We start from the raw sequence: 25590 nt of genomic DNA, 5'->3' as shown, positions 1-25590 counted from the left end.
AACAGATGAGGTACTACCTCATCATGACCCCAATCCTTTCTGAAGCAATATACCTATTTAAAAGCCCTCAATATACTTTGCCAATAACTTTAATAAAAAAATTAAACACAAGTTGTTAGTTCAAATATCATGGATAAACTATGTTCCTCCTTTTCCTTGGTATGGCTCTCCTCCCACCAGTATTTTCTTTTGTTTTTTGAGCTTGTTAGGATTCAGTGATCCATGAATGTGAAATAGTCTCAACATGGTCTTCAGCTTGATTTCAGATGTTTGGCTTGAAAAATCCAGGATATCCTCTGCAAACATATCCAGAAGTGTTTGTGAACTTATCTCAATCATTTTTGAATTAGCAGAAGACACAGTGAAAACTTTTTTTTTTTAGTTATCTTGACAAGAAAAAAAAAGAAGGGTCAGCTAAAGTAAGAACTTTGATCTGTTTGATTACTCAAATGGAATCCAACTCCAAATATATTTAAGACTACTTTTACCGGTCTCATTTAGGGTTGTGATTATTATTTGACTCCATACCTGTTACTTGCACTTCTCACCTAAATAATCTGTCCTGACCTCAAGTTTAACAGATAATCAACAAGTGTAATATACATTACACTGATCAGGAATATCTACACTTCCTCAAGCTGTCACAAAAACTTCCTTTCAAATGGATGGTTCTTTTAAAAGCTATTATTCCATTGTTTAAAGATTACTCATACTTACTGTAGACTAATTTCATGTCACATATTGTTCATAAAGTGGCTTTTCATTTCAAATGACGTCTTTGACACGACCAATTTCACGGTCCTTTTGGCATTTATATAGTTTTCTCCCATTCCTTAGTTTTATTGCTTAAATTTACTCAGAAGAAAGAATTGACTGGTGCTTTGATTGCCATGACATAGATAAGACAGTAAAACTCTACCTTATTTTTTTATTTTTTTAAAGTTGAGAGGATTCAAACACACAATCAATTATATTTGTTCTTTACAAAAAAGGTGGTCAGACACCACGTCAAAGAGTAGTTTAGTCACGGCAACAAGAGCTATTTTGGTAGCTGAAGAGCAAGCAGCTGCATGAATTTCTAAATGTGTTAAAGCATCTTCATAGGTCCTCCAAATTAAATTGCTTAACCAATTTTATAAAATCTAATAATACCTGTTCTCTTTGTTGCAGTAATCAGTGAAATCACTTCCATATCTTGTAGTATTTCCTGTCTTGGTCTTCATTTCCTTGGCTTTAGAAGAGTCTACTTTATGATCATACTTGGACAGAATCTACAGAAAACATTAAAAGGGAATAAAAAGAATTATGTAAGAACTCAAAATAGGATTACACTTTATACATTTTTAGTAAGTAGTAGAAAGTGTCTTTTTGAAGAACAAAATTTGATAACTAATTTTGCTATTAAAACTATTTAGAAAAAAAATAGCTAACCTGTAGAACATCATCTGGTATCCTTGTTATTTCTGGAGGTGGAGGAGTATTGAGTAACTGGTCATAGTGTTTTAGTTTGGGAGGAGAAGGGTCCCTCAAATGTTTAAGATACACATCAGAGCTCACAGTAAAAGAAATGCTATCTTCTATGCACTGTTTATCTGTTGCATCACTCTTTGTCACCGACTCAGTCTTTTCCCCCTGCTTTACCTGCTGCAAAAGAGGTATTAAGTAAATTAACGGAAGGCATTTATCTTTGGTATTTAATAAATGTTCTTGCAAAATTACCATTAGAAGAATCTTCTACAATGACATAAGAAAAAAGTAGCACTGAAACAAAAAAATCTCAAACTGACATTTGAAAAACTGCTTAGGTAAAAAGTATGTGAAAATGCACATAATTGTTATCTACTACCTCAGCTTCTGGTTTTAGCCATCTTGTTTCAAAATCTGGAAACTTCGGTGTTCCTGCATGACTGGGAGGAGGCCGTTCATTTGTCTGTGGTGACCTTGATAATACTGTATTATTTGCTCTGGAACTTCCATTCACATCAGGAGTATGGAACACAAGTATCCTAGGAGAAGGCATCCAGTTAGCTGTTGAAATTGAGGGGAGGATTAGTAAAAAATAAAAATATATACATATACACACTTATATACATATATATATATTAAAAAAAAAATATTACTAGTTCCAGTGCCCCAGTTTAGTTTTCTAAGTCTATTAGCTTTTTATAGATTTGCATATTCTAAAACATCTGTATCATTTTGGCTGGTATTTTTCACGTGAACAATCCAAATGACAGAATTCCATAAAAGCAGCAAATACAAACGTAAAAAACCCCAAAACTAGTTCCACTACCGAATATAACTGAAAAAGCTGTTATCGTTGCTTTAGCTTCTCATATATTCAATTGTCGCTACATTTGTCCCAAGATCTTAATGCATTTTCAAGAGCACCTATTATATCTCCTCTCAAAGAAATTTTAGCACCACTCTTGAAAGATCTAAGTTAGTCTTGTTAGCCTCTTTCAAAGGAGTTTCTTTTCTATCTCTAAACAGATCTAATGGGTATTCTCAGGACAGTATTTTTATTTTGAATAAGGATAAGTGGCAATTACAAAATGATGGATCTGTCTGCATAATTATAGATGCATATGAGTAGAAGAAAGAGGAAACATTTATATTGAAGTGAGAAACTTTCCCATAGAAGCCACCAACACTTCATTTTCTAGACATTAGTACCCATACAATGACTGGGCCTGAATTAACTATATTTAACAAGAAACAGTTTAAAAGTTTTCCATGTGTTTACAATGCATTTACGCATGTACTATGTAAAAAACGCATATATATATTTATTTCCTATATTTTTAGCTTACCATTCTCAGCTGTCACTTTCGGTTTCAGCCCAGGAGTAACCATGATTTCTTTGGGTGTCATTTCTGGTAGATTCACTTCATGATCATCTTTTTTAACCAACCTGAAAACCAAACCCCTCCAATTAGCTCTCAAGTAATATGAAGAAATCACGCTTAGAATACTGTGAACCTGATCACTTTTCTAGCATTTGTTCATCAACCTGCAAGTAAAAAAATTCAGATCCTCAAAGATTATTTTTTCATAGATTTTTCACCTAGGATTCTACTGCAGCAGTTTGTAGCGTGCAAATGTTCAGTCCATCCACAGATTACACAAATGTGCATCCACCCACACACTGAGATTTCATTCCCAGGCATAAAAATACTCCTCAAAACAAAAAAGAACAAAAGATAAGATCAAATTTTCTTTGTTCCAGATCATCAATTCTGTGTTAGGGATACAGTTTATTTTATTTTGAACTGCCTGTTGTCTACAAAATTCTAAACAAGAGGAAATCTTTTCAGCTCTTAACCTACTAATGTTATTGTGAACGCTAAAGATTTTTAATTCAATTTTTAAGTTTGATTACTTATGTTAATCACTAGCTGAGTTCAGAGTGAAAAGCCATTTAATATCAATTCCACAAAAGTAGAAACTGAAATTTTAAAAAATTATTTTTTCATATCAAAGATATTCTAGTGGAAGAAGGGTGTAGGCAGTTAAGAGAAAATAGTAGACAAAAAGTGGAAGCTTACCAAAACTTTATACAAGAGTGTGTCTATAAAAAAAATAGAAATTTTTAAGTTATCTTAACTATGAGAACCAGATATAGAGATCTCTACAAAAAGCCTAAACTTAAAAAAATAACCTATTTGAGGCAGTATATTTTACTTAAATACATCTCAAACTTTGAGTTAAAAAAAAGAGTGATTTTTCAAGTCAGTTTTGCCTTGGAAATATACTCGAAACCATATGAACAGTAGTTTTTACAATGGAGAAGAACAAGTATAACAAACACTTGTTCAGACACTTTTCCCCCCCTTGTGTTCTTTCCTGATTACTTTTGGTTTCAGTTTTGTAGTAGGTACACTGAAGTACATTGTTCTTTTCACCTGCTTCAGAACTAAAAAACAAAGTTGGAGGAGTTGGGGTCTACTAAATATTTTTAAGAACTCTGATTTTTTTTTTTTTTTTTTAAAGTGGAATGCACAACTGCTAGACAGATTTCAGCTACATACAAGACCTAGCTGGCACAAGAAAGGGATATGTAAGGTTGTCTCCAAGAAGGTTGGAATTATTACCTGTCTTTGTAACTGGAAACTACTGGTGTAAGGCTACCTCATTTTTACTAGGTTTTTTTGTTTATCTTCCTTGGGAAGGAGACTCTGTGCATTATCCGGTGTGAATTTTTTTTTCCCTTTAAATTTTCTAGCTTACTGTTCTGCTCATTTAACATGCTGAGCCTTCTCACTAGGTGAGATGAGTTTGGAGATAACAAGCTGTTTAATTGTTTCAACCTTTTTGATCAGACCCCACACATGTTGCAAAATAAACTAAACAAATAAGCTAAAAGACAGTTAACATTTTAACTCTAATGACTTAAGGTCATGACCTCTCACATGTGTCACTAATTCTGAATCCAGACTTTAGTCACAATTAGTGTGTGTCCATCTGTTTTGATCATTAATAATAATGATGTGTTAAAGAGCAATCATGCTGTAACTAATTCTCCACAGAATTTTAATGTTACCATTAGGGGTATGGAAGACAATAATGTGTTTTATTTGATGTTATATATAAATTTTGCTAGTGAACTGTGTAGTCACAGAAATAGAGTCTACATTTGTGGTTGCATCCATTTAAAAATTAAAGCCATAAAGCAAGCTGAAAAATCATATTTAAAACAATTCTTATTAAACAGGAAAACCATAAAAAGTTATAGATATCAAAATAAATTGTGCAATAAGTTGAAAATATTTTAAAAATATAATTTGAAATGGAACAATTTTTATATTAATATATTTCAGGATTTAGTAGGTTTTCCTGATATTACAATTCTAATACTATAAAGCTTTACAGACATTATAATATTTACATTCAGAAGGAGATTCCAAAACTATTTTAAATGAAAATGCATCCTTTCACTTTTCCACCCAGTAATCACACTCAAAATTCAACCATTGGAGTAAACTGGATCTTTGGGGAACATGGCATAGTTCTGAAGAACTTCACACCTGTGCCTATATTGCAAATATCAGGGATCAAAACCACCCAAACCAAAAACTTGAATGATTATTTCCACAACTTATTTTGAATATTTTTTTTTCCAATTTCTCTACATACCAAATACTTAGCCACAGAACAGTGAGTTCCTTTTAAATACTGTCAGATTTTAGATTAAATGTGTTGCTAACTATAAAAACATGATCTACCTACCTTTACAATACCTTAGAAGTATAGAAGAATACTCCTATTGCTAAAGTGCTCTACACCTCACTGCTGCAAACTCATTTTAATTAGAACAGTGAAAATCTGAAGATGTCTTTTCAACATAAGACTGGAGAAAAGAGAGCTAACTGTTTGTAAGGTGGGGCTGGACAGCGTAAGAGATAATACTTTCTAAAAGAAGGCATTTTACTGAAAGCTTTGAAAGTTTTTTCCTCGTCTATATTACTAAAGCTTTTGAAACCTTTGAACTGGCTATGTAATATCTACTGCAAACAATACATCCTCAAATTCAAATCCAAGGTTAAGGAAAGCAAAAGATCACAAATATGCTGTGCATTTTCCCTTTGTAAATAGACTACATGTGGAAGATTCTTATCGTGGTACAGTCAAGGTAAGGAGTATATCAGAGATGTGTTTCATGGCAGCATTTGGCACTGCAAAGTTGAATAAAGACACAGAACTAACCAGCTGGTAGATAACAACATATCACCTGCTTGAAGAAAAAGAAGAGCAATAGCCGCAAGAAATTAGTAGAGCAAAAAGAAACTTCAGAAAATACAGCAGAGAAACTGAACTTATGTACTCACATCTTGCTTGTTTGAGCAGTTTTACGAATAAGTGACATAGTATAATCTTCATTCATACACATGGTATGTTCACTAATGCCAAAGTGTTCAAGTTTCGGTGTTATGCACACATAATCATCCATCTTCAGCATACATTTTGGTGTTTTGGGTAAAATAGAGGGGGCCCATGTTTTTAATGGAGTCTTACTCCTTGAATTTTGTTGATATGCATTTGTTGTGTGTTGTGTTTTCACCGCACTCCAAGGCCTGGAGAAAGCATATTGCGAAAGACCAAAATCAGAAAGCTGAGGGTTACGCAGCGGGTCTTTGGGCACCTGTGGCTTCTCAGGACAACCAGGAAGTACATCGTCGGCTTTTTTATCAGATTTATTCTGGACAGACATCGTTGAATCACTGTTAACTTCTACTTCATCCTTTTCTGTTTGAGAAAAGTAGTAATAAAGAAAAATTTATAAGAAGTTTATGTTTTAAGAATTTATAAAATAAATTTGGACTTCCTTTCCTCATTTTAAAAAAATTTATTACTGTAGATTCCTTCTTTTAAAGTGCTGAACCTGAAGATACAACAGATATCAAAAGCTCATATCAGGCTAAACTTATAATATAGGTCACACATTTACTGAATTTCACTCTATTGGTAAACACTGTTTCTAGGAAAAATGAAAGATTTTTACACAAGTATGTTTTTAATTGAATTCACCTCCCTGTATGGAGCAGGCAGGAAGTGCTAATCAAATATATTTATTTGTTTTTATTTCAGTGCAAGAGTGGAAATTAAAAACGTACAACAAATGACAATGAAAATAAAATCTGTATAGAACTGAAAATGTTTTTGGGAAAGAGCAAAGGCTGCACACAGTACTAGAATGCTCATTCTTCAGAAAACAGTACTGAAGAAAGGTTATGAAGCAGCAACTAATAACTCATGAGAGTCACTTTTTAGATAGAGTCCACTGCAGAAATAAACAAACATATAATTTGTACATTTCTGTAGTTAAACTGAAACACCTCAAAATATTTGTGAATTTCTGCATGATGTAAGAAGCATGGGGAAAAAAAGAATTATTTAAAACAACACAGCAGAGTCATTACCTTTCTATGTGTATTGGTATTATATATTCAGATACACTGAAAAATACATCTTAAAAAAATAAATTGACCTTGTAGCTCTGTTTGGAGTCTGCTTTAAATTCAGAGAGAGGACAGAAAGGAAGGTACTATAAGATTAGAGCCTTATCTTATCAAAGTCATATCTTTGTAAAACAGTTTTAGTAGCTTAACCCAGAGGTGAATATGGTCCATAACCACAATTTTGTTTTGTGCAATGATGGGATGATGCTCAGGGGAGGGTTAAGGCATTCTCTCCAAGGACGTGAAGATTGATTGGGCCCTTGATACTCAAAGGGGTACGTGTACTACTGACAGCTGCAGAATTTAAACTCATTTGGCATATCTGCATTTTTCACACAGGTGTGTGTGCGCTTTCTGACTGGATTAAGGACACCCCTCCCCGCCATGATCAAGCTACTAAACTACTACTGCTTGCCACATGTCACCTAATCCCCATACGTGCTTCTCTTGTTCCATTTGTGCTGTGGAGCACGTTATTTTAAGATTTTCCCTACAGTGAATTAAGTTAATGGAATAATCACATATAGCATCTACAATAGCTTCCCATGAATGAGAAGCTGAAGCAGAATAATCCTGTGGGTTAGGAAAACATGTTTGCTAACATGTTTTCTGAATATGACTATTATTGGAGAAAAAAACCCAACACCACCCACTAACTTAAAAGCATGCCAGGAGACCTAACTCTTAAGTTTTTATATTTTGGTTTATTCTTCTAGCACCAATCACAACAGAATCTTTTACCCTCTGGATATTATTATAAAGCAAATAACACAGATGTACTTGATCTCTTAATTATTAGAAAGATACACATAGCTAAAGAGAAACATTTTAGAAAATTACATTTGTCTTCACATACTGTATTGCCAAGAAATATTACCTGTAAAGTCTTTGCCATGTGGTTTGTAGCCATATTTCTGGAACAGCTCTCTTATTTTTCCAAGATCTGCTGCATTTCTTTGCATCAACATTTCACTTGCCTTCATAAACTCGCGAATTTCTTGTTTTTCAGAGCAACTCTTATTGCAACTGTCATTAATATCTTCCTTCAGGGGCAGAGGTGGGAACGGAAACAAAGAAATACCAGTTTTCAAAATCATGACATAGTAGTTGCTTACACATTAATTGTTATGAAAGTAAGTATTGAAGTTCAATTTAGATGAGTATATGTAGCAAATTTAGGTCTAATTTATTTTGTAACCTAGTTTTCAAGTATATCAGGATTATATAAGGATATGAGTGGACAAAAGCTTAAAAAAGTTAAACTAAGATGACAGTTTGCAGAATGATAACTACTTACCAGTAACCTGTCAAACAAAAAAAATATACTTTTACTCCACAAAAACATGAGATAACAGCAATTAGTTGGGACTCTTACTCCCCATGTACAAAGACTTAGTGCAGAGCAGATGGTAAACCTCAAGTTTATATCCTAGCTTACTTCTCAATTATTTCTACCCTTGCTCTTTAGACCATTTTTCCTACTTCTGTTAAAGAAACAAAGAACATTCTCCACAAGTTTAACAAATGGCTGAAGGTACTGAAACTTCTGTGGTTTTCTTTATTCTAAGTGCTAGTCATTGAACGCAAACAAGTATACCTTTTCTCAAGGGAGCCGCTGCTCCTGAATCCTTCTCCCCTATACCTACACCTTGGCACAGCTACAACTTTCCTGTTACCTTTAGTCCCTGCTGATCTGAGTGGCAAAGTGATTGCAAACTAATAAATACTGCTAAATCTACTCTAAGTCACCCATAAGCTTTTGGGCACTACCCCGACATCCACTGCCATTATGAAGACTTAGAGGTAAACGAATAAAATAAGGGTCAGAACTGCTAACTAACAAAGTTGTATTGTGACTTAACGATAAAAATAAAACCATGTTTATGGACACCACCCCCTCCACGCCCAGCCAATTTTTCAAGAAGGAAGCGAGTTAAGACATTACCTTTAGAGTCCTGATTTCACAAAGGAAGTCATATAAGGCTCTTACTGGAGACTCATCTTCATAGTCTTTGATATGCATGTTCACATAAAAGGGTTTGGAGAGAAAAAAGGGGTATTTTAGTATGCAAGTACATTCTACATCAGAATATCTCTTATATTAGAGATGTTGGAGTCATATGTCAGAGAGTCAGGCTAGAGAAAACCAAGGAGAAGCTAGTTCATATTAGGTACTTTGCATAGTGTAGGACTGCAATTTGCACAGTACATTAAACTACACAAGAGAAACTGCACAGGCTTCCATTTTACTGTTATTACTAATACTTTAGAAATTAAATGTATAACAAATGTTGGTACAATAGGTAGATCCCTGGGCTATCAAGGATTATTTTATGGTGAATTTTTATCCTTAAAGAGCTTGAACTTGAAATAATACTAAAAATTTTAAAAAGAGATATAGACACCACCAAAAAACATCCGTCAACAAAAAGCTGAATTATTCTGCCTTATTTGCACGTGAGCAGATGTTAGTATTGTTCACTTACACATGCACCATTCATTACTTAGTCCACTGAAAATCAAGGGTAATGCAAATAGTGTAAAAGAGAACACCTGCTATGTGACACAATAATAAATCCAATTAGGAGCTTCAGCTATCTGTGCAGAGAGAACAAGCCCTGCAAATGCCTTTTCGTGTCTCAAAGCAGGACCGTGATTCCCCGTTCATCCCGTTTTCCCTCGTGATAAAAGCTCACCTACACACCCCCCAAAAGGGCTCAGACAGACAACTGACATGAGGAGAAACCCAAATAATACCCTGCCGAGCTACTCCCAGGCCCATCCCCGGAGCCATCAGCCCACCAAAGGCCCATCTCCGCATGCCCAGAGGAGCTTAGGAGCACAACGGCAGGCGGGAGCCCCAGTCAAGGGCCCCCAAGGAACAACGGCCCCCCCGCTCCTCGGGCTATCCCAGCAGAACCATCAGCCCCAGATCCCCATCACCCGAGTCATGGGGAGCAGCTCTCCAGATCACCTTCGGACTGAGGCCTTGCTGCCTGGGGGGGGCGGACAAGCCAGCAAGAGCCCCGGCGCAGGGTGCTGAGCCGCGCCGGGAAGAGGAGGAGGCGAGGCCTGCGCTTACCCGTGTCCTCCTTGCGTAGGGCCCGCTCGAGCTGCCTCGCTTCATTCTCCAGCGTGAGGGCTAGGGCGCGCAGCTTACCGAAGAAGTCCCTCGAAATGTCCATCGCCCGGCGGGGCAGGGGAGCACCTGAGGGGCAGAGTCAGCGCCTCCCGGCGAAGGCCCCCCGATCCCGGCCAGCCCCAGACCACGCGAACGGCCGACAGTGGCTGCCCGGGAGCGACTCTGAGGAGAGGAGAGGAGAGGAGAGGAGAGCTGGGCCGGGCCGGGCGGCGCGCTGCCTGTGGCGAACGGTCACTGCCCGCCGCCAGCTTCGAACCGTGGGCAGCGCGCGCCCCATTGGCGCTGCCAGGCCCCGCCCGCCTGCCGCCAGCTCTCGCGAGACGGGCCGCGCGCGCCCGCCCGCCGCCATCTTGGTTCCCGCCGCGGGGGCTGGTCCCGTCACCGGTGCCGGTGAGTAGGGGCGGAGGGGAGCGCTCCCTTCGGTGCAGGGCGCTGCGGCGATTTCTCGTGGTGCCGCTTCGCCCCGAGCGCGGGGTGTCTCTTGGCGGGCTGGCCCTAAACCGGGAGGTAAGAACGGGCAGGGAATCCCTCTCAGCAGGCAGCCGCCCTCTACCGTGCGGGCCGAGCCCCGCCTAGAGCTGGCGGGTGTCCGGCGGCCCTGGCGGCTCCTGTGGCACTGGGGAGCCCCGGTGGGCAGCCGTGTCGCGTCGCGCGTCGGCCTCGGTTCCCGTCTCGGCTGCAGCGGACGCAGGCCCGCGGGCGAGGAGCGGGCACCGCCGTGGAGACGAGCAGCTCTGCCCTGCCTTCTACTGCCGAGAGGGGAGATGAAGACAGAGGCAGCCGTGTCCCCGCGAAGCCCCACAGCTTCGCTTCCAAACGCTCGGGGAACGGCACATCAGCATGCCGTTGCGCGATGGGAACGGGCTGTGGCGGGGCGGCCTTGCTCAGCAGCAGGGCTGGTGTATGCCATGTTAAAGTGCTTGGCTGGCTTATGGATGAAAATACCGTGTAACGAGAGGCCTAGGACTTAGGCGTGTTTAGGGCTGATAGGTTAATAAAGAGACGTGTGTCAAACCTAAACGTGGCTTGGTCTCTCTTGCTTCTTTGTTGCACCTGTGTAGTGTCAGAAACCCTATTCATGCTTTCTACATACGCCGGTTGGTCTAATATATTGTTTTTCCCTACAAACCAGATCTCCATAGTTAAAATACAAGACTAGGTAATTGTATATTAATAGGTTTATGGACAGACTGTGACTCAAAATTTAATACTGAGGAAAGGCCAGATCTGGATCTAGAAGATAGACCTGGAAATAATTCCCTGTTTTGACAGCGCAGTTAGCTAATTCAGGAAGGAATTAATGAATTCTTTGTTTAATAGTATTTGGGACTGGATTTTTCATAAATAATTTATGGAGGACATGCTTTAATCTCCATGCAAGGATAACTGAGTGCACTCTTTAGCTAAATAAAGATTTCCATTTCCCTTTTCTGGTCTTAAGTTTCTAATATGTCTGTCATTGTACTGTCTACTGTACATAACAGTTGGTTGTGAATATCCGGTTCTGAACTGCAAACTTCCAAACAGCCAGCTAAGAGGCAGTGGAGTAAGTGTGTGATAAGTTTCTAATTATTCTTGTTGAATTTTAAATTTTTGTCCCTAAGGTAATTAGCATTTCATATTTTTGTTTATATTTTGAGGCACAATGTTTTTGACAACAGTATTACTCCGAAAGAGAATTCCTGGAAAACAGTGGATTGGAAAGTACAGGCGACCAAGACCGGTTACCCTGCCAATGAAGCAAGCAATGATCCGAAGGTTGGAAATTGAAGCAGAGAATGAATATTGGCTGAGTCGACCCTACCTGACACGGGAACAGGAGTACAAACATAACACAGAAGGGAGACGTGCAAAATGGGAAGCTTTCAAACGCCTGGCGAAAGCCAAGTTTCCTGAGCACAGATACATCAGCGATCATTTAAATCACTTAAATGTGTCAAAAAAGTGGACTTTTTGAATAATACGGCCTATTTGTATTTGGCATGTATTATGTACTACCGTGGGATCTGCTGTTGTACCCATAATGGTTGTTTTGTAATTCAGTATAGTAAGGGTAGATGACAAATGAGACTTTGCTATGGTACACAGAATCTTACATTAAAAGTAGTCCTAGAGAACAGTGTATGTTTTGTTATTCTTATCTCTAGAAAAAGACAATTCGTTCTGTGGCTCTCTGCCTGCCTTCTGTTCTTTGGGGGTTTTGGTAAGACAGTGTGAGCTACCAAGTGCAATGATGATGTGAAGGAGATGTACAGCTTCACTGATTCCATTTGAAAGCTAGAACACACCTGCTATCTTGAAAGGGATGATCTGCTGGTACTGACCAGGTGGCTCTTACGGGTCACTCTCCCTTCTGAAGTGATAGTTCTGTACACATCAACACTTAAGGCACAACAGGCAATACTTACGTAGTGCTCGCTTGACTGGGCATGCAAGGACTAAGATGAAGAATTACAAAGTTAGGTGTATGAGGCTGGAATTCAAGGGAGGTAGTAAAATGTTCTGTTTAAAACTTTCTGGAAAGAACTGATGAACTTAAATGCTACTGTCATTGTCCTGTCAACTTGGGTGTTACTGCCTTCTTACAAAGATTTCTAATCGGAACACATCTGCTTCCTTTTTGAGTGGCAATCTGATTTCTAAATCATGTTTAGTGTCCTGAAGGAATATCATCAGCCACAAGTCAAGAGGGTTTTTTTATTTCCTCTCTCAAGACCAAGTGACTTGGAAGATGTGCCAAGAGTGAGTGTAATCTTAGGTTTGTTGCAGCTGGAATGTTAAAACTGGAACAATTACAAAATGTTTCCCAGGTAGCCAGTTTTTCTCAGTGATCTAATACACACACGCTACAGCTATGCAATTTTCAGGTTCTTTCACATACTTTTATTACATTGATGTTTCATTCACTGTTGGATTCAAGTGTCAAGTCCATATTTTATCACTTTGGAAAAGAGGCCTAAAATAGTACAACTTTTTAAGTTAAACATGAACTGTACTTCAGAGAAATATGAACAGGTCTGAATGCAGATGTACAAAATCTTGAATGCACTTTCCATGGTTATAAGTGGTTAAGATAACATTTATGGAAAAGTATACACACGGGATAATTGCACAATACAATTAAAATGTGAAGGAACTTCCAGGCAAAGCAATGTGATTTTGTATTTTAATTAATTTATAAAATCCCATTTTAAAAAGTTACTTCAAGTATTAAACTATAAATGGCAACATGTTTTCTCTGTGCATAGGACTACTCTTATCTGTAACATACAAAAAATACAATAACTGTGTTGTTATTACATACATCTTTTACACTTCACCTCAAATACAGCTCATTACAAGTTTAGGCAGCACAATTAAAAAATAACTATGTAGAAGTAGAACAGCTAGGACATTGTGATTAGTGCAAATGTTGATGACCCTTGCTGGCAAATACAAAAATAATTGGAGAGAGAACCTAGGGGTGTTTAGTTCATCTAAGTTAAAAAGGGGGCAGGGAGAGGGGGCAGATTTTTAACAGCAGGAATGCTGCCTCTTTCTGTGGTAGTTTTATGATTGTAAATTGCAGTTCAGAAAGATTTAAGTTTCTCAGAAATAAAGCTAATAGCAATTGGTTAAGGGACAGGAGCAATCAGAGAGGAACATGCTAAGCATGTAAGTTGTCAGGTAAGCAACAAACAGAAGGGAATCTGCATGTCACCGTTAACGCTTTGGTGCCGATAAAGGTGATCCCAATACTTCATCCCCAGCACATCCAGTTGACTGCTGAGCATGTGCTCTCTTGTTTCTTGGGGCAGGGGATGGGAAGAGAGATGGGGAAAGCCCCCCAAAACAATGCAAGCGATCCTGTAAACATCAGATTTCACTACCTAATGGAAACAAGATTCAAGTAATTGCTGCAGAAAACAAAGCCAAACACCAGTTTTAATCAGCATTAAAACTAACTACAACTTGCAGCTTCATTACATTTCATGACAGTTATGTAATTAAGAAAAATGCATATAAAAAGCTGTCTATATATACAAAATAAATTGATAGAAATGAGTGTAGTAAATGTGTTTAGTATTATAACAAATCACTTTATATGCAGCTGCTCTCTTTGGTGCCATTTAGGGATAGAAGAGCCTCTGATGTTGCATGCTTAGCTATTTTTTAGGTATTGTGAAAGATGTGTTCTTGATCAGCATGGAATTACAAGTAGCTGCTATTTGGAGCCTGTGTAAATGCACACCTGAACCCCATTATATACAATTTTAGACTGTGTCCTCAAAGAACATACACTACGAAGCTCAAAGTTGTGGGTGTTGTTTTTTTCAGTGCTCCAGTTCTAGGCAGATCCATCCAGTTAGTCTCTGTATCAGAGTCCGCATCTCTGGTTCAATCTGCCAGGCACAAGTGCTGCTGCAAACGCTGCTTTCTTCCTCTTGGGGCTCTGGTGAGCTACAACCTGGCCATACTTTAGATCAAGAAATTCTTGGGAGTGCATATCAAATGGTATCGAACTTAACCAAAACCTCCAAACCACAAAAGATTACTTACAATACAGAAGAGCCACACAAGATCAAACGAGGGAAGAAAGCGTACCTGAAAACTCTAGGCAACTCAGGAGAACAGGACCAGTTTCTAAGAGCATACAAAAAGTAGCTTGGTACCTGCAAATTTCACACTCAAGGGGCAGCTTTAACAAAAATGCTACCATCATCTCTACTCAAATCACTAAAAACAGAAGCGCTCAAACTCCCTCTAAAGTAACCCTCTGAATATTTAAAGTGGAAGTTTTTAATCAAAGGCTTATGATGCATCTAACTTGTGACTGCAATTGCAGGATAATGCTGTAGGAAGTCCCTTGTGACAGAAACTTGCACCTCTTCCTGCCCTCTTCCAGTAACATGCCTTTGGTTGGAACAGCATTGTGTATGTTTTACACTCTGTGAATAAGTAATTGTAAGAAAAACACCCAACTGTATTAGCTGTGTAGTGTTACTTATTTTCTATTTATCGATCTCCCTGCCTCATCTTCACATGGATAGGTTTATCATCTCAAGCCATTTCAGAAATCTCAAGGAGAAATCACGCTGAAATCGTGCTCTACGTCAGGCTTCTGTCCTCACATTGGGAGTTTAATATTATTTTGTATGTGTGACGTGCGATGTGGATTTTTTTTTTTAAAGAAAAAAGCAGTAAAAAATACTGAAGCATAGTTTCTAATTGCAGCCAATGTCAACTATCCTACAGTAACTACAATACTATTTGTGGCCTGCAATAATAACTGTTTTGATGGATCTAAAAGCTTAAGGGCTGTTATTTTTAGTGACTGGTATTTTCAAGACTTCCTGATACAGAGTAGGTTAAAACATAGAACCAGCATGTACAACATAAACAGTTGTTTTCTCAGGACCCATCTCCCTGCTGACCTCCTGAACAGGTAGGGCTGGTCTTCTCACTGCATTCACTGGAAGTTTTCAGCTCTTCAGTGCACAGACACTGGTGTGCCCTTAGAGTTCATCAATACAGTTTCCTTAGAGGAATTAAGTTCTCTGTATCAGGCTGGAGTTTCTCTTAGTAACCAGTTCCCCAGAGGTAAAAAAAAAAAAAAAAAAAAAGGGGGGGGGCCCACACTGGGGGTGGTGAATTTGGAAGAATCATATTTGAATCACTTTACTACATTTCATATGTGCCAAAGTGACTTCACTAATGCCTGCTTTTACACCAACAGGAACTATGGCCTCCAGAGTATCCTAAGCACACTTCTTTTCTCATCTGAAATGTGGGAAAAATCTGGGCCAAAATGTACCTGTGATCTGCATAAAGATGTCAGAAACATCAGCTCTTTATGAAAAGCCATAAAAAGGTCCATCAGATATACAAAGAACTGGTTTCAGAAGACCAGCACTTGCTAGAGAACACACGTGGAATTAGCCCGTTCTGTTTACTTGCAGTTTTTCCTGAAGGTTAACTATCCTAACTTAAGAAATCAAAGAAGTTATACTGATGTTAGCCTACGATATATATACATTCATATGGGGGTTTATCAAGCATTTTGGGGGGTGGGAGGGGAGCAGAGACCATACTACTGAATCAGTGATACTTACCACATTGGAGAAACAGATTTTGCATACAGTTCTACTAGATGATGTCTGTGCATGTATGTGTTATCTCAGCTGTAATCTGCTGCAGTAAAGCAAGGTGATACCCTGGGCCCTCCATTACACCAGTGTTTAGGGCTGCAAATTCTGGTACTCAGAACAAGCCATTTGAACTTGCAGTCTTCTGTCTCTGTTGTCTTCCCCAAGAACTTTGTCTGGTGCAGTACTGCTGAGAGCTTATATTCAGATGAGCACTTCTCACTTGACATTTAAGAAGAAAAAGCTAAACCTTTCAGCTTAATATATAGCAAATGGTTTTGTAAGTTTTGAAATTAGCAAATGCAGAATTTCTTGTACAAAGTTTGAAGAAACATTCTGCAACATTTATAAAACATGCAAGTTTGGACTTTCTGTCTCAAGAACATCCAACAGTAACCAAATCGTGTTCACAGGTTCTCAAAGTGTTCTTGTTCTAGAAGATGAGTATAAGAAAAAAATTATTCTTTCCAAAGACAAAAAATACTTGTTTTAAACCTTACAGAATACTTGGTACCTTAGTATCTCCATCGTAAACATACTTGACTTAAGTAGCAATCAGTCTGGGAAAGAAACTAAACAGGTTCTTTCAGTTCAAATCATCAACTTGGCTACTACCTTCAGTCTGTATCAAAAGGGCTGACATTTATTTGTAATCAGAATCAGCTGAACATCAGAAAAGTTACAGACAGGAAAAGTATTTGTCACTTTTTCCAGGTGCAAAATTCCAATACCACCCAAAGAGGATTTAGAAGTCTTCTCCATAGAGGAGTGAGGGGGAAAAAAAACCCATGTTTTTTGCTGTAGGTCTTGAGCATCTAGGATGGACTTTATTCCTCACACAGGAAACACATTTTGCCTTTTGTGAACAGGTACACAAAACACTCAATTTTTAGCAATTTCAGCATCACTTAAACTCGACTTGAAAGTGGCAGACTAAAGCATACAAATTTTCAGTGTGTTAACACAGATGTATGATCCAACACTGATTTTCTCATATGTATTTGAGATTTGTTTAAATGGTATTTTAGAACCAATAAAAACCTGTGCCTTTATTAAAAAGATAAAACAAAGGTATAAAACAGTATTTAGAAACCATCAAGAGTCCCACAGAAAAAGCAGCACTCTTCCAGTTCCATTTTCTAACACCACACAACTGCAGTGATGTTTTTTTCAGGGGTACTTTACCATTTTGTTACTGCCTCATACAGAACACTGCAGACATGAACAGAAAATCTAACAAATGTTAATTCCTTTCTGGATTGGCTTTTCTTTGTATACTGATAGACAATTGTTTTTTCAACTAAAAACCGAGTTTGCTTCTTTGAGCTCTGTTCTTGATGTGGTTTAAATAAATCAAGTTAAAATGAAGAGGAGGCTGAATACTATAGCAAAAAAGCGACACCCAAGTAAAAGGCTTTTAAGTTGTTGGCATTGCCTTGCTCCAAAGCACAGCTAGTAGAAGGAATCCTCAGTCCTGAAAGATTTGGAGAGCTATGATCACAGGGTAGACTGGTTAATGGGAAAAGGGGAGAAGACATCATCCAGTCCTTTCCGCATCACCTGGTGTCTGAACTATGTATAGTCACACTTCAGACCCACCGGCCACACTCTATGTTGATTTTTTCTTTTGGTTTTCCTTTCTTCTTTCTTTCTGTACCCTGGAGACCTGCTATGGAAGTGACTTCTGCAGTGCCTAAGGTGTGAAGTTTGCCTGTGGGGAGGTAGGAGTCTCTGCAATCTACCCACACCACTGCAGCATAAATAACAGAAATGCACAGTTCCCACTCTGGACCTTGTGCATCCAAGCAGGGCACTTCAGGATTTGGCCCTTTGGTAGCAGTATGTAATTCAGTGTTGCATAAATGCACATTAATCTTAAGGCATCTGTCTTAACTTCCCTGCTCTGCAATAGTGCTTACAAGAATCCATTGTACTGTGCAGAAACTTTAATTTCTTGTCTCTTCCTAAAATGTTCATGTTCTATTTTTTTACTGATCAACTTCTTCCAAACAAAATTAAGTAATATTCAAGCACAAAATGTGTTGCAGAAACCTAGTGAAATAAAAAAGGTAATTAGTGGAATTACATCATTAGCTTTGAAAAAAACAGATAATAGTGCATTACAAGAATGCCAGCTAGGTAACGTGGTTTACAGACTCCTGATTCAGAACAGCAGTTAAGGTAATTTCAACTCATCATGAGGCTTCTGGGAGGTATGGGTGTTTCTGTTTTGTTTTTTTGTTTTAAACCTCTTACATTTTAGAAGATTATCTGTACCAGGAACATCAATCCATCACCACTGACCTGTGGCTAAAGTCTCTTGGATCCCTTATTGACAAGAACTGCTCATTCATTTTGAATTAAATTGATAGATATGGGGACACAAATGTTATTTGCCTAGGCAAGGCTGGGGAACTGCTGGCTAGGGGATCAGCCACCTTTTGAAATCATGCTCTTTTCTCTAGAATAATCTGGGGATTTTAATTTGACTTTGATTCTGTTGCATGTTATAGGCATAAAATTGAAAAATACAACTCTCAGTCTGTTACAGGGTGTATGAAAGTGCATGGAACATATGTTGGATCTCACAGCTATTGCACAGTTGCTTACAGTTGCAGGGAGACTGGAATTAACCTTGGCCTACAGAAACTGTGATCAAATCCAACTGAACTCAGAATGGCTGAAACACTGGGCTACCGAGTTAAACATTATTTGAGATAACACATACCAAAATGCTTTTGTGTTTGATGCAATTATGCACTATTTATTTATACATGTTTTAAAACTTCAGCAGTCTGGGCAAGTCTGACACAAAGTACACAATCTTCCTTTATTAAATTTGGCCTTGCTTTAGGAAGAGAGGGAGGACAGAAAGGAAATTAATCTCAAACTATTACCAGTTAATTGTCTATCTTAAGCCAGTCACTTATACTCCCTTTCTAGGTCAGTGGAAAGAAAGATTACGACTTTTCTATAATACCCTATCAAAGGCTGTTGGGATGAACTGCTCTCAGAAGGTATCTATTCCTTTCTGTGAAGAATAGAAAAGCCTTAGTAACCTGTTTAGATAAGATTACTTTTTATATAGCTAGAAGCTGAAAGGAGTCCCTTGCTTGGGACATTTATTTGCACATTTATATAAAAGTGTTAAGAAAAGTTGCAAAGTGAAAACTCATTATTAGTGGGTAAGTACCACTAACTACTCTAATTTTGGTTTTGTAGGAGTCTGCAATAAGCAGTCAGACCAACATCAGTTTAAACCAACGAAGACTTTTAGGTAGATTTTTTTTTTCTTGAAAACAAAGTAATGCCCCCTCCAATGATTCTAAGTCAGAAGGCTTATTAAAAATAAAAGTGATCCTAAAATTACTGAGCTCATAAAACTCAAATACTGTGTTTTCTTTCCAAAGAAAATGGGAATTCCTTGCAAGTTCTGTCTCCCATTTTTTTCTGAAAAGAAAAAAAAAAAAGAAAGAAAGAAAAAGGCAAGAGGTTTGAGTGATTCAGCCCTCGGCATCTATGGTTGTTGACCAAATAAGATTTGTTTCTCTTCCAGAGAGAAAAATTTAATGGGGGCTTATAAGCTCACCACAACGTGCAGTCAACATAAAAGAAGTCTAATTTAGTCACTGGAAATACACCAAGGAAAGTTTTCATATATGCAGCAGCACTCAGTGTATTTCCTAAATGCAAAGTGTGTGCAGAACTCTTGCGTAAAAGATCACTGTCAATTCCAAGTGTGACGAAGCAGTCCGTAAGCAGACAACTATATTTACCTATTGACCTTCCTCCCTTGTGCGCACACAGCTTCTTAAAGAGTAGAGCACGGCTCACCAATATGTGATTAAGTCAGTTAAGGAGCTGTTCCTTAAGAACAATGCTTCCTCAAGACAGCACTTCACCCTGAAGTTGCCTCTTCAGCAGGTTAGATTCTTTTCCCTGGTCAGGTAACGAAGCCAGCACTACCCACTTCAATCTAAATTACAAGATTAGTCTGACTCATCTGAGATGTAGCCAGCCCATGTTTCCTGCACTACAGCATTACTCCCATTCTTGTCTTCTGCACAGTCATTCTGAATTTTATTTAGACTTTTCTATTACTCATCCAGCATCAGAGGAATCCTCTGCATTCTGTGACTAGTGACTTTTGACTTCAAGACGTCTACTTTAGTTGTACTGCTCATACATATACAGAAATGGCCATCAATTATGTTGGTCTTACCTGTTTCTCACTGAGATGGTTAGTAAGCTGAGATCAGCTTTCCAACGAAACTGTAATATGCTTTTTTGCACCTAAAATGTGAGAGAATCTCCATTATGTGTTTTTGCAGATTTGCACAACAAATAGCAAAGACTTCAAACCAGAAAGCACATTTATCATGTTATGTTTTAGAAAAATATTTTTCCTCCCCCTAATCAAATGTAAAAAGAAAGAAAATCTCAGAATGGGAAGTGCAGAAGTAAGAATTATCTATCCATTACCTTAGTGTAATAACTCAGTTTAGAGCAGAGCATGAGACACAAGTTAGCTTTAACTTAAAAACATGCTGACTTGAGTCTACAGTACAAATTCTCTTCTACTTGACTCCAACCAATTCCTAAGGACTAAAAAAAAAAAAAGGAAAAACCCACCACAAAAAAACCCACAGTATCATCGGAAGTGTTACGGTGCAGGCTACCTGATTTAACATTTTCCTCTTCAGGGCCACTTTCCACCCACTGACTGTCACTGGCTAGTAATCGATTTTGTGATTCACTGAGTGGTCGAGTAGGAAAGGACTGATTGGATCCAGAGCTGAAAAGTAAGAAAAGTCAACAGGAATTCTGTAATAGCAGTAGCTGCTTATTTCAGACATTCCTAGAGTAGTGAAGTTACTTAAGAGCAAAGCAAAAAAACCCACCACCCTACACTGCAAACTAAAAATGGCCACCCACCCCTAACTATAATTCTCCTATAGGCTTGTTCCAGTCACCAGCCTAAAGCCTTACCTGACACAGGCCACTCACAGTTCTGATGCAAAAAAGAAGATTGATAGACAAGAAGTGGCACACTGACACAATGCTATTGCCACACAGTTGAAAAGAAGACCTACCAGTACTGTCTGTAAGAACCTAATGCCATCTTATCCCATTAGTAAATGCTACAGTCTTCTGCTGAACATTTTCCTAATGCAAAAGAATACTCTGCTGTTTGCACAAAGGTCCTGCTCTTGTGTAAATTCCACAAGTTATGTTGCACTGGAAGCAACTTCTCAGTCTTGCCTTTGAACGCCCCCCACTGCCTTGATAACTCACATGACTGCTGTTGGCAACAACCTTCAGCTACACATTTACTGAACTATAAAGATGGCTTCTCAAATGGCAAATGTAAACACCCCCAGAAGTTTCACATACTCCTGTGTCTTTGAATCTAAAGCAGGCTTCCTGAAAATACACTGAAGATACAACACATGCGAATTTGGAGGGATAAGAAGTAACAAACTAAAACCCTTCAAGTGCTAAAAACCAGCAATAGCCACAGTGATCTACCTCTCTTGCAAACTGTGTCTCAGTATCCCTTGTTTAAGCATGCTGGAGGAGGTGAAATACAAATAATATATATACACCCTGCCTTTCTCTCATTCAACAAAATATCTTAAACTTTTTTTTTTTTTCCCCCCATGGACCATTATTCAGTCTTCCCTAGGACTTTTTTGATTATTAAGAGCCAGTAAGCTCTCTTACTTTCTGTATTACTGTTTCCTTAAAGCCATATCCTCTTGCTATAGGTAAAAATCAAGAAACAGCCTTTCTGCATTAAGCAGCACCATTTTTGTCTTGATCCTTCTCTGAAGACTTAAACTCACTCTGAATATGACAATAAGTATAAAAAAAATTAAAAATAGCTTTGAAACAACTTTATCTCCAGATGAAGTACAGAACAGTACAAAATGAGAATCTTAAATGCTACAGTTACCTTTTGGCAGGTTCATTTTGGCTTGAGACAGTAAGTTGCTCTGGATCCATAATGACCAAACGAGTTGGAAAATTACAACCGTCACCCAAACTAAACCAGAAACAAAGATTCAAATCACTGTTTGTAGTTGACTTAAATGAACTGAACAAGTACCCATGCAAAAGGCAAACACTACAGGCTCAAATCAATCACTTGAATGCAGCATGGAATTTCAGAGTTGAGCAAGGCAGTGCCACCACTAAATCAGATGATCAGTTAATTACATCTTGGAGCTCAAATGATTTCCACTGTATCACTCAGTATGGATTCCTGAGCACAGCACGAGTCTGTGTATTTCAGAAACATCGCTGTGTTTCTGTAGACTGTAGTCCTACTTTTCCCCCAAACCACCATGCACATGTATTCAGACTATCTTGTATTTACAACCCAAGAACCTGTAGCATAATATTCTGGTGATCATGCTTTCCTCTCTGTCCATCATTTTGAGGTGAGCTAAGCCTCCCACAAAAGCAAGTTTATTCAGGATAAAATGTGGTGGCAAACCAGACTGATCCATCTCCAATACAGCTTCTGTCTTTAATCATATGAAAAGTCATGGTAGTTGAGAAAACAGCTGAGGCAACTTAAGATCTCGTTATTACCTCTACTGTTTGCTACCAGACCTCAGCTTCACAAATGGGTTCACCAACATTTTAAATTGATACACAACCCCCCAAAAGCAGTGCTGAAACACAGCTCCTACTTTGTTCTACTGACTTTCAGGAGTGGTGGGAATGTGCAGCAGGTCAGTTTTGCTTCATCAAGCTTCTCTGATGCTTGTCTGCAACTCCCTAACACTGGCTCAGCTGAAGCTTTAAAACCAGTATTTTGCACTGCATCAGAATTTTTTTTTGCACTGCTGCTTATTTACATGCACTTTCTTAGGCACCTTTCAATACCAAAAATGTCATCTACAGCAAAAGGAAAGGTCTCAAGTGTTTTCAGGGGTAAGAGGGGATGTTTATAAACTGATGTTATTTCAGTGCAGCTGAAGTTCAAGCATTTGGATGTCCTCTGAGTTGCTGATTTCTGCTCTATGATCAGACACTAATACTACCACCAAAAGGTGTACAATTTTTGAAATACACTTCTCAAAGCTTTCCAAACTTCCATATTTAGAAGGCCCTTGTCTTTGAATGAAAACTCTGTGCATTTTTCTCAGTTTTCTTCTGCACATTTTCCTTACACTAATATTCATTCTGCAGGATTTACAAACTGGCTTTTCAGATGTGCCTTATTTTTTTAGGAGAAGGGGAAGCAAGGCGAGAGTCATGAAATCAATTTATTCCCCAGTTCATTCCCATTCAGACTGAATACCTGGTAAAGATAGGGATTAGCCAATACTTCTTTTCATCTCCAAAAACCTCCCTCAGATTTTTGCTGCATCCAAGAGAAAAGCCATTTTTATCAGGGCCATTTCGAAATGTGGGTGCGCGGAATGTTTCTGTAAAAGAAAACCATGCAATATCTGTAAAGTGATAAGGAGTCAAGGAAGATAAATAAACAGACTCAAACTTCTCTATGGTGAAAACAGTGTCAGGTAAGCTGAGACGATCCGGATGTGTGGGGAAAAACAAAAGCAATCTCAAGCAATCAGGCAGCATTAAAAAAAAATAAAAATCATAGGGTTAATGACAAAATTAGAAATGAAAGGTAAGAAAGTCACATAAGGAGAACAGTCATCTTGCTCTCTTTACATTTAACACGAGGTCTGAAACAGCTAAGTACCATCAGCATGCCAAAGATATCACATCCCTTATTCACTGATGGTTAGTGCTCTCTATGGCTTGTGAAGCCTTCTTTGAGCAGACTTCCTCTTCTAGAAACAATTCACCGTAAGAACTACTGGACCTAAACCCACACAGGATATTTTTTTCCACTTCTGTCAAGGTCTGAAGTTGAATTAAGAGCATCCTGTGGTATTGAAGATGAGATTTATTACATTAGAAACACAGACACACCACAACTGTAGCAAACCACTATCATTTTTCTAGTCAGTCCAGTTACATCCTTGGCCAAGAACCAAAAGGACTCACTGCTCTCCCCACACCAACAGAATGTCTTTTTACAATCATGATCTAGAAAGTAAATAAAGTACTGGCTGTGTTGCCAATTATGACTGACTTTTGGGCAAGAAATAATGTTAAAGTTTTCTTTAAAGCTAAAAAAGAGACTGCAAATATTCCTTAGCTGCAGATATGTCAAAAGAAAAAGGAGTCAAACAACCCTCCTGTCAAGCAATCAAAAAAATTCCTTTTCCTCCATCAAAAAATTCTAAAAAGCTGAAAACTACTTCACTTTTAATCAACCCACTTATTTTTGAGGATAGAAATGTAGTTCCATTGAAAGGTGTAAGATTTTGACTTAGTCAGTTGTGGAAATACCCACCAGTCTCTGTCCCCTGCCCCACCCTGCAAAAAACACTTTCAAAAATGCTTTAACAAGAACTTCAGATATTTCAACTAATGCATGTAACTTGCTTACGCTGGTTAATGCCATTTAAAACATTTAGGCATAGAAATCTCTTTTATTATTTAGGGAATGTGCATCAGTGTTTCCATTTTTATCGCACTGCCTTTACAAGCCACTTCCTAATAGTAAGGTCCATTTTATTTGACAGGATTTAAGAATACTCTTTTGGATCTACTTCAAAATGTAGTATGTTCATATATATAGTAGAGCCTTTACCTTGGCTGGGGCCACCCAGCTACTCAAAGTATTGGAACAACAGGGTAACTGCAAGTAGTAATTGTGTTACATACTTAACACTACATAAAAACACAATAAAAATCACACAGTGCCTCATAGATCTCAAAAATACAAACAAAAGAAATTGACATTCATCATGAATCTGAATGTTTGGCTCCAGCAGAGGACCTCTACATAGGCTTCATTTTGCCATATGTTTAATCTTTAACTACTGTCACCAAATATGCTTATTATTGGACAATATTTAAAAATCCAATTTATATGTGTCAGCATATCCTGTAGGCCTTACATTCTCATTGACTTGTTGGTTTTCTGGACAAGGAACAGTTCCATATTCCAGTTGACTGACCTATGGTTGATCTGTTTTTGCCAACTAGCCAGCAGTGGTAGCTGAAGAGTGACAGTATGCTGATGAAGAACATGGCTGCCACAAAGAAAAGGAATAGTACGTGGAATTTTGCATGAGTATCTGGCAATTCATTCTGGGGAGAAAGAGAGAAAGAGATTAATACATTAACATTTTTTAGCAACTAATGTAGTATTGTCGCTAAATATTTTTCTGCCACACCCATTCTGCTATAGGTCTTTCACCTCACTTTTCACAAAGGAAAAAAAAGCACAAGCCCAGCTTTCCTTTCATGTCATCTTAAACTGGTATAC

The 25590-nt window shown here is 38.3% G+C and overlaps 3 protein-coding genes across 10 annotated transcripts in view; 1 reads left to right on the top strand and 2 right to left on the bottom strand.

Moving 5' to 3' along the window:
- Positions 1-262: 262 nt before the first annotated feature.
- On the bottom strand, positions 263-10144 carry SKA3 (spindle and kinetochore associated complex subunit 3). The gene is made up of 9 exons (XM_074932044.1): positions 10042-10144; positions 8905-8969; positions 7837-8002; positions 5829-6246; positions 2814-2914; positions 1844-2028; positions 1432-1644; positions 1153-1271; positions 263-296 (listed from the first exon to the last, which is right to left on the bottom strand). The coding sequence occupies exons 1-9, from the start codon at positions 10142-10144 to the stop codon at positions 263-265; spliced, it is 1404 nt and encodes a 467-aa protein (XP_074788145.1).
- Positions 10145-10424: 280 nt separating this feature from the next.
- On the top strand, positions 10425-12220 carry MRPL57 (mitochondrial ribosomal protein L57). Of its 2 annotated transcripts, none has more exons than XM_074915575.1 (2): positions 10425-10491; positions 11742-12220. In XM_074915575.1, the coding sequence occupies exon 2, from the start codon at positions 11747-11749 to the stop codon at positions 12056-12058; it is 312 nt and encodes a 103-aa protein (XP_074771676.1). In that variant the 5' UTR covers positions 10425-10491; positions 11742-11746; the 3' UTR covers positions 12059-12220. The 2 variants fall into 2 exon arrangements, with proteins under 2 accessions (XP_074771676.1, XP_074771686.1); XM_074915585.1 differs by having other exon boundaries at positions 10473-10608.
- A 129-nt stretch (positions 12221-12349) lies between these two features.
- The window catches only part of ZDHHC20 (zDHHC palmitoyltransferase 20), a 53336-nt gene continuing 40095 nt past the window's right edge, over positions 12350-25590 (bottom strand). For 3 of the 7 annotated variants that reach the window (XM_074915510.1, XM_074915554.1, XM_074915561.1), the window contains 6 exons: positions 25280-25412; positions 23539-23665; positions 22183-22272; positions 20906-21021; positions 20449-20519; positions 15714-18278 (listed from right to left, as the gene is read on the bottom strand). In XM_074915510.1, the coding sequence (XP_074771611.1) occupies positions 20482-20519; positions 20906-21021; positions 22183-22272; positions 23539-23665; positions 25280-25412 (504 nt within the window). In that variant the 3' untranslated portion in view covers positions 15714-18278; positions 20449-20481. Of the gene's footprint in view, positions 13971-15713; positions 19677-20448; positions 20520-20905; positions 21022-22182; positions 22273-23538; positions 23666-25279; positions 25413-25590 lie in introns of those variants that run through there. The other 4 variants (XR_012634385.1, XM_074915520.1, XM_074915534.1 and 1 more) reach the window with 4 other exon arrangements.

This window comes from Athene noctua, chromosome 1 (genome assembly GCF_965140245.1).
Source record: "Athene noctua chromosome 1, bAthNoc1.hap1.1, whole genome shotgun sequence".
NCBI lineage: Eukaryota > Metazoa > Chordata > Aves > Strigiformes > Strigidae > Athene > Athene noctua.
This window is presented reverse-complemented; position numbering and strand designations above follow the sequence as displayed.

What these genes read in the sequence shown, in the direction of transcription:
- SKA3 (XM_074932044.1), bottom strand. Translation starts at nt 10,144, where the DNA reads ATGGACATTTCGAGGGACTTCTTCGGTAAGCTGCGCGCCCTAGCCCTC. An exon ending in CCTACGCAAGGAGGACACGG is followed by an intron (nt 8,970 to 10,041) that starts GTAAGCGCAGGC and finishes TGCATATCAAAG; the next exon opens with ACTATGAAGATGAGTCTCCA. An exon ending in GTGAAATCAGGACTCTAAAG is followed by an intron (nt 8,003 to 8,904) that starts GTAATGTCTTAA and finishes CTGCCCCTGAAG; the next exon opens with GAAGATATTAATGACAGTTG.
- MRPL57 (XM_074915575.1), top strand. Translation starts at nt 11,747, where the DNA reads ATGTTTTTGACAACAGTATTACTCCGAAAGAGAATTCCTGGAAAACAG.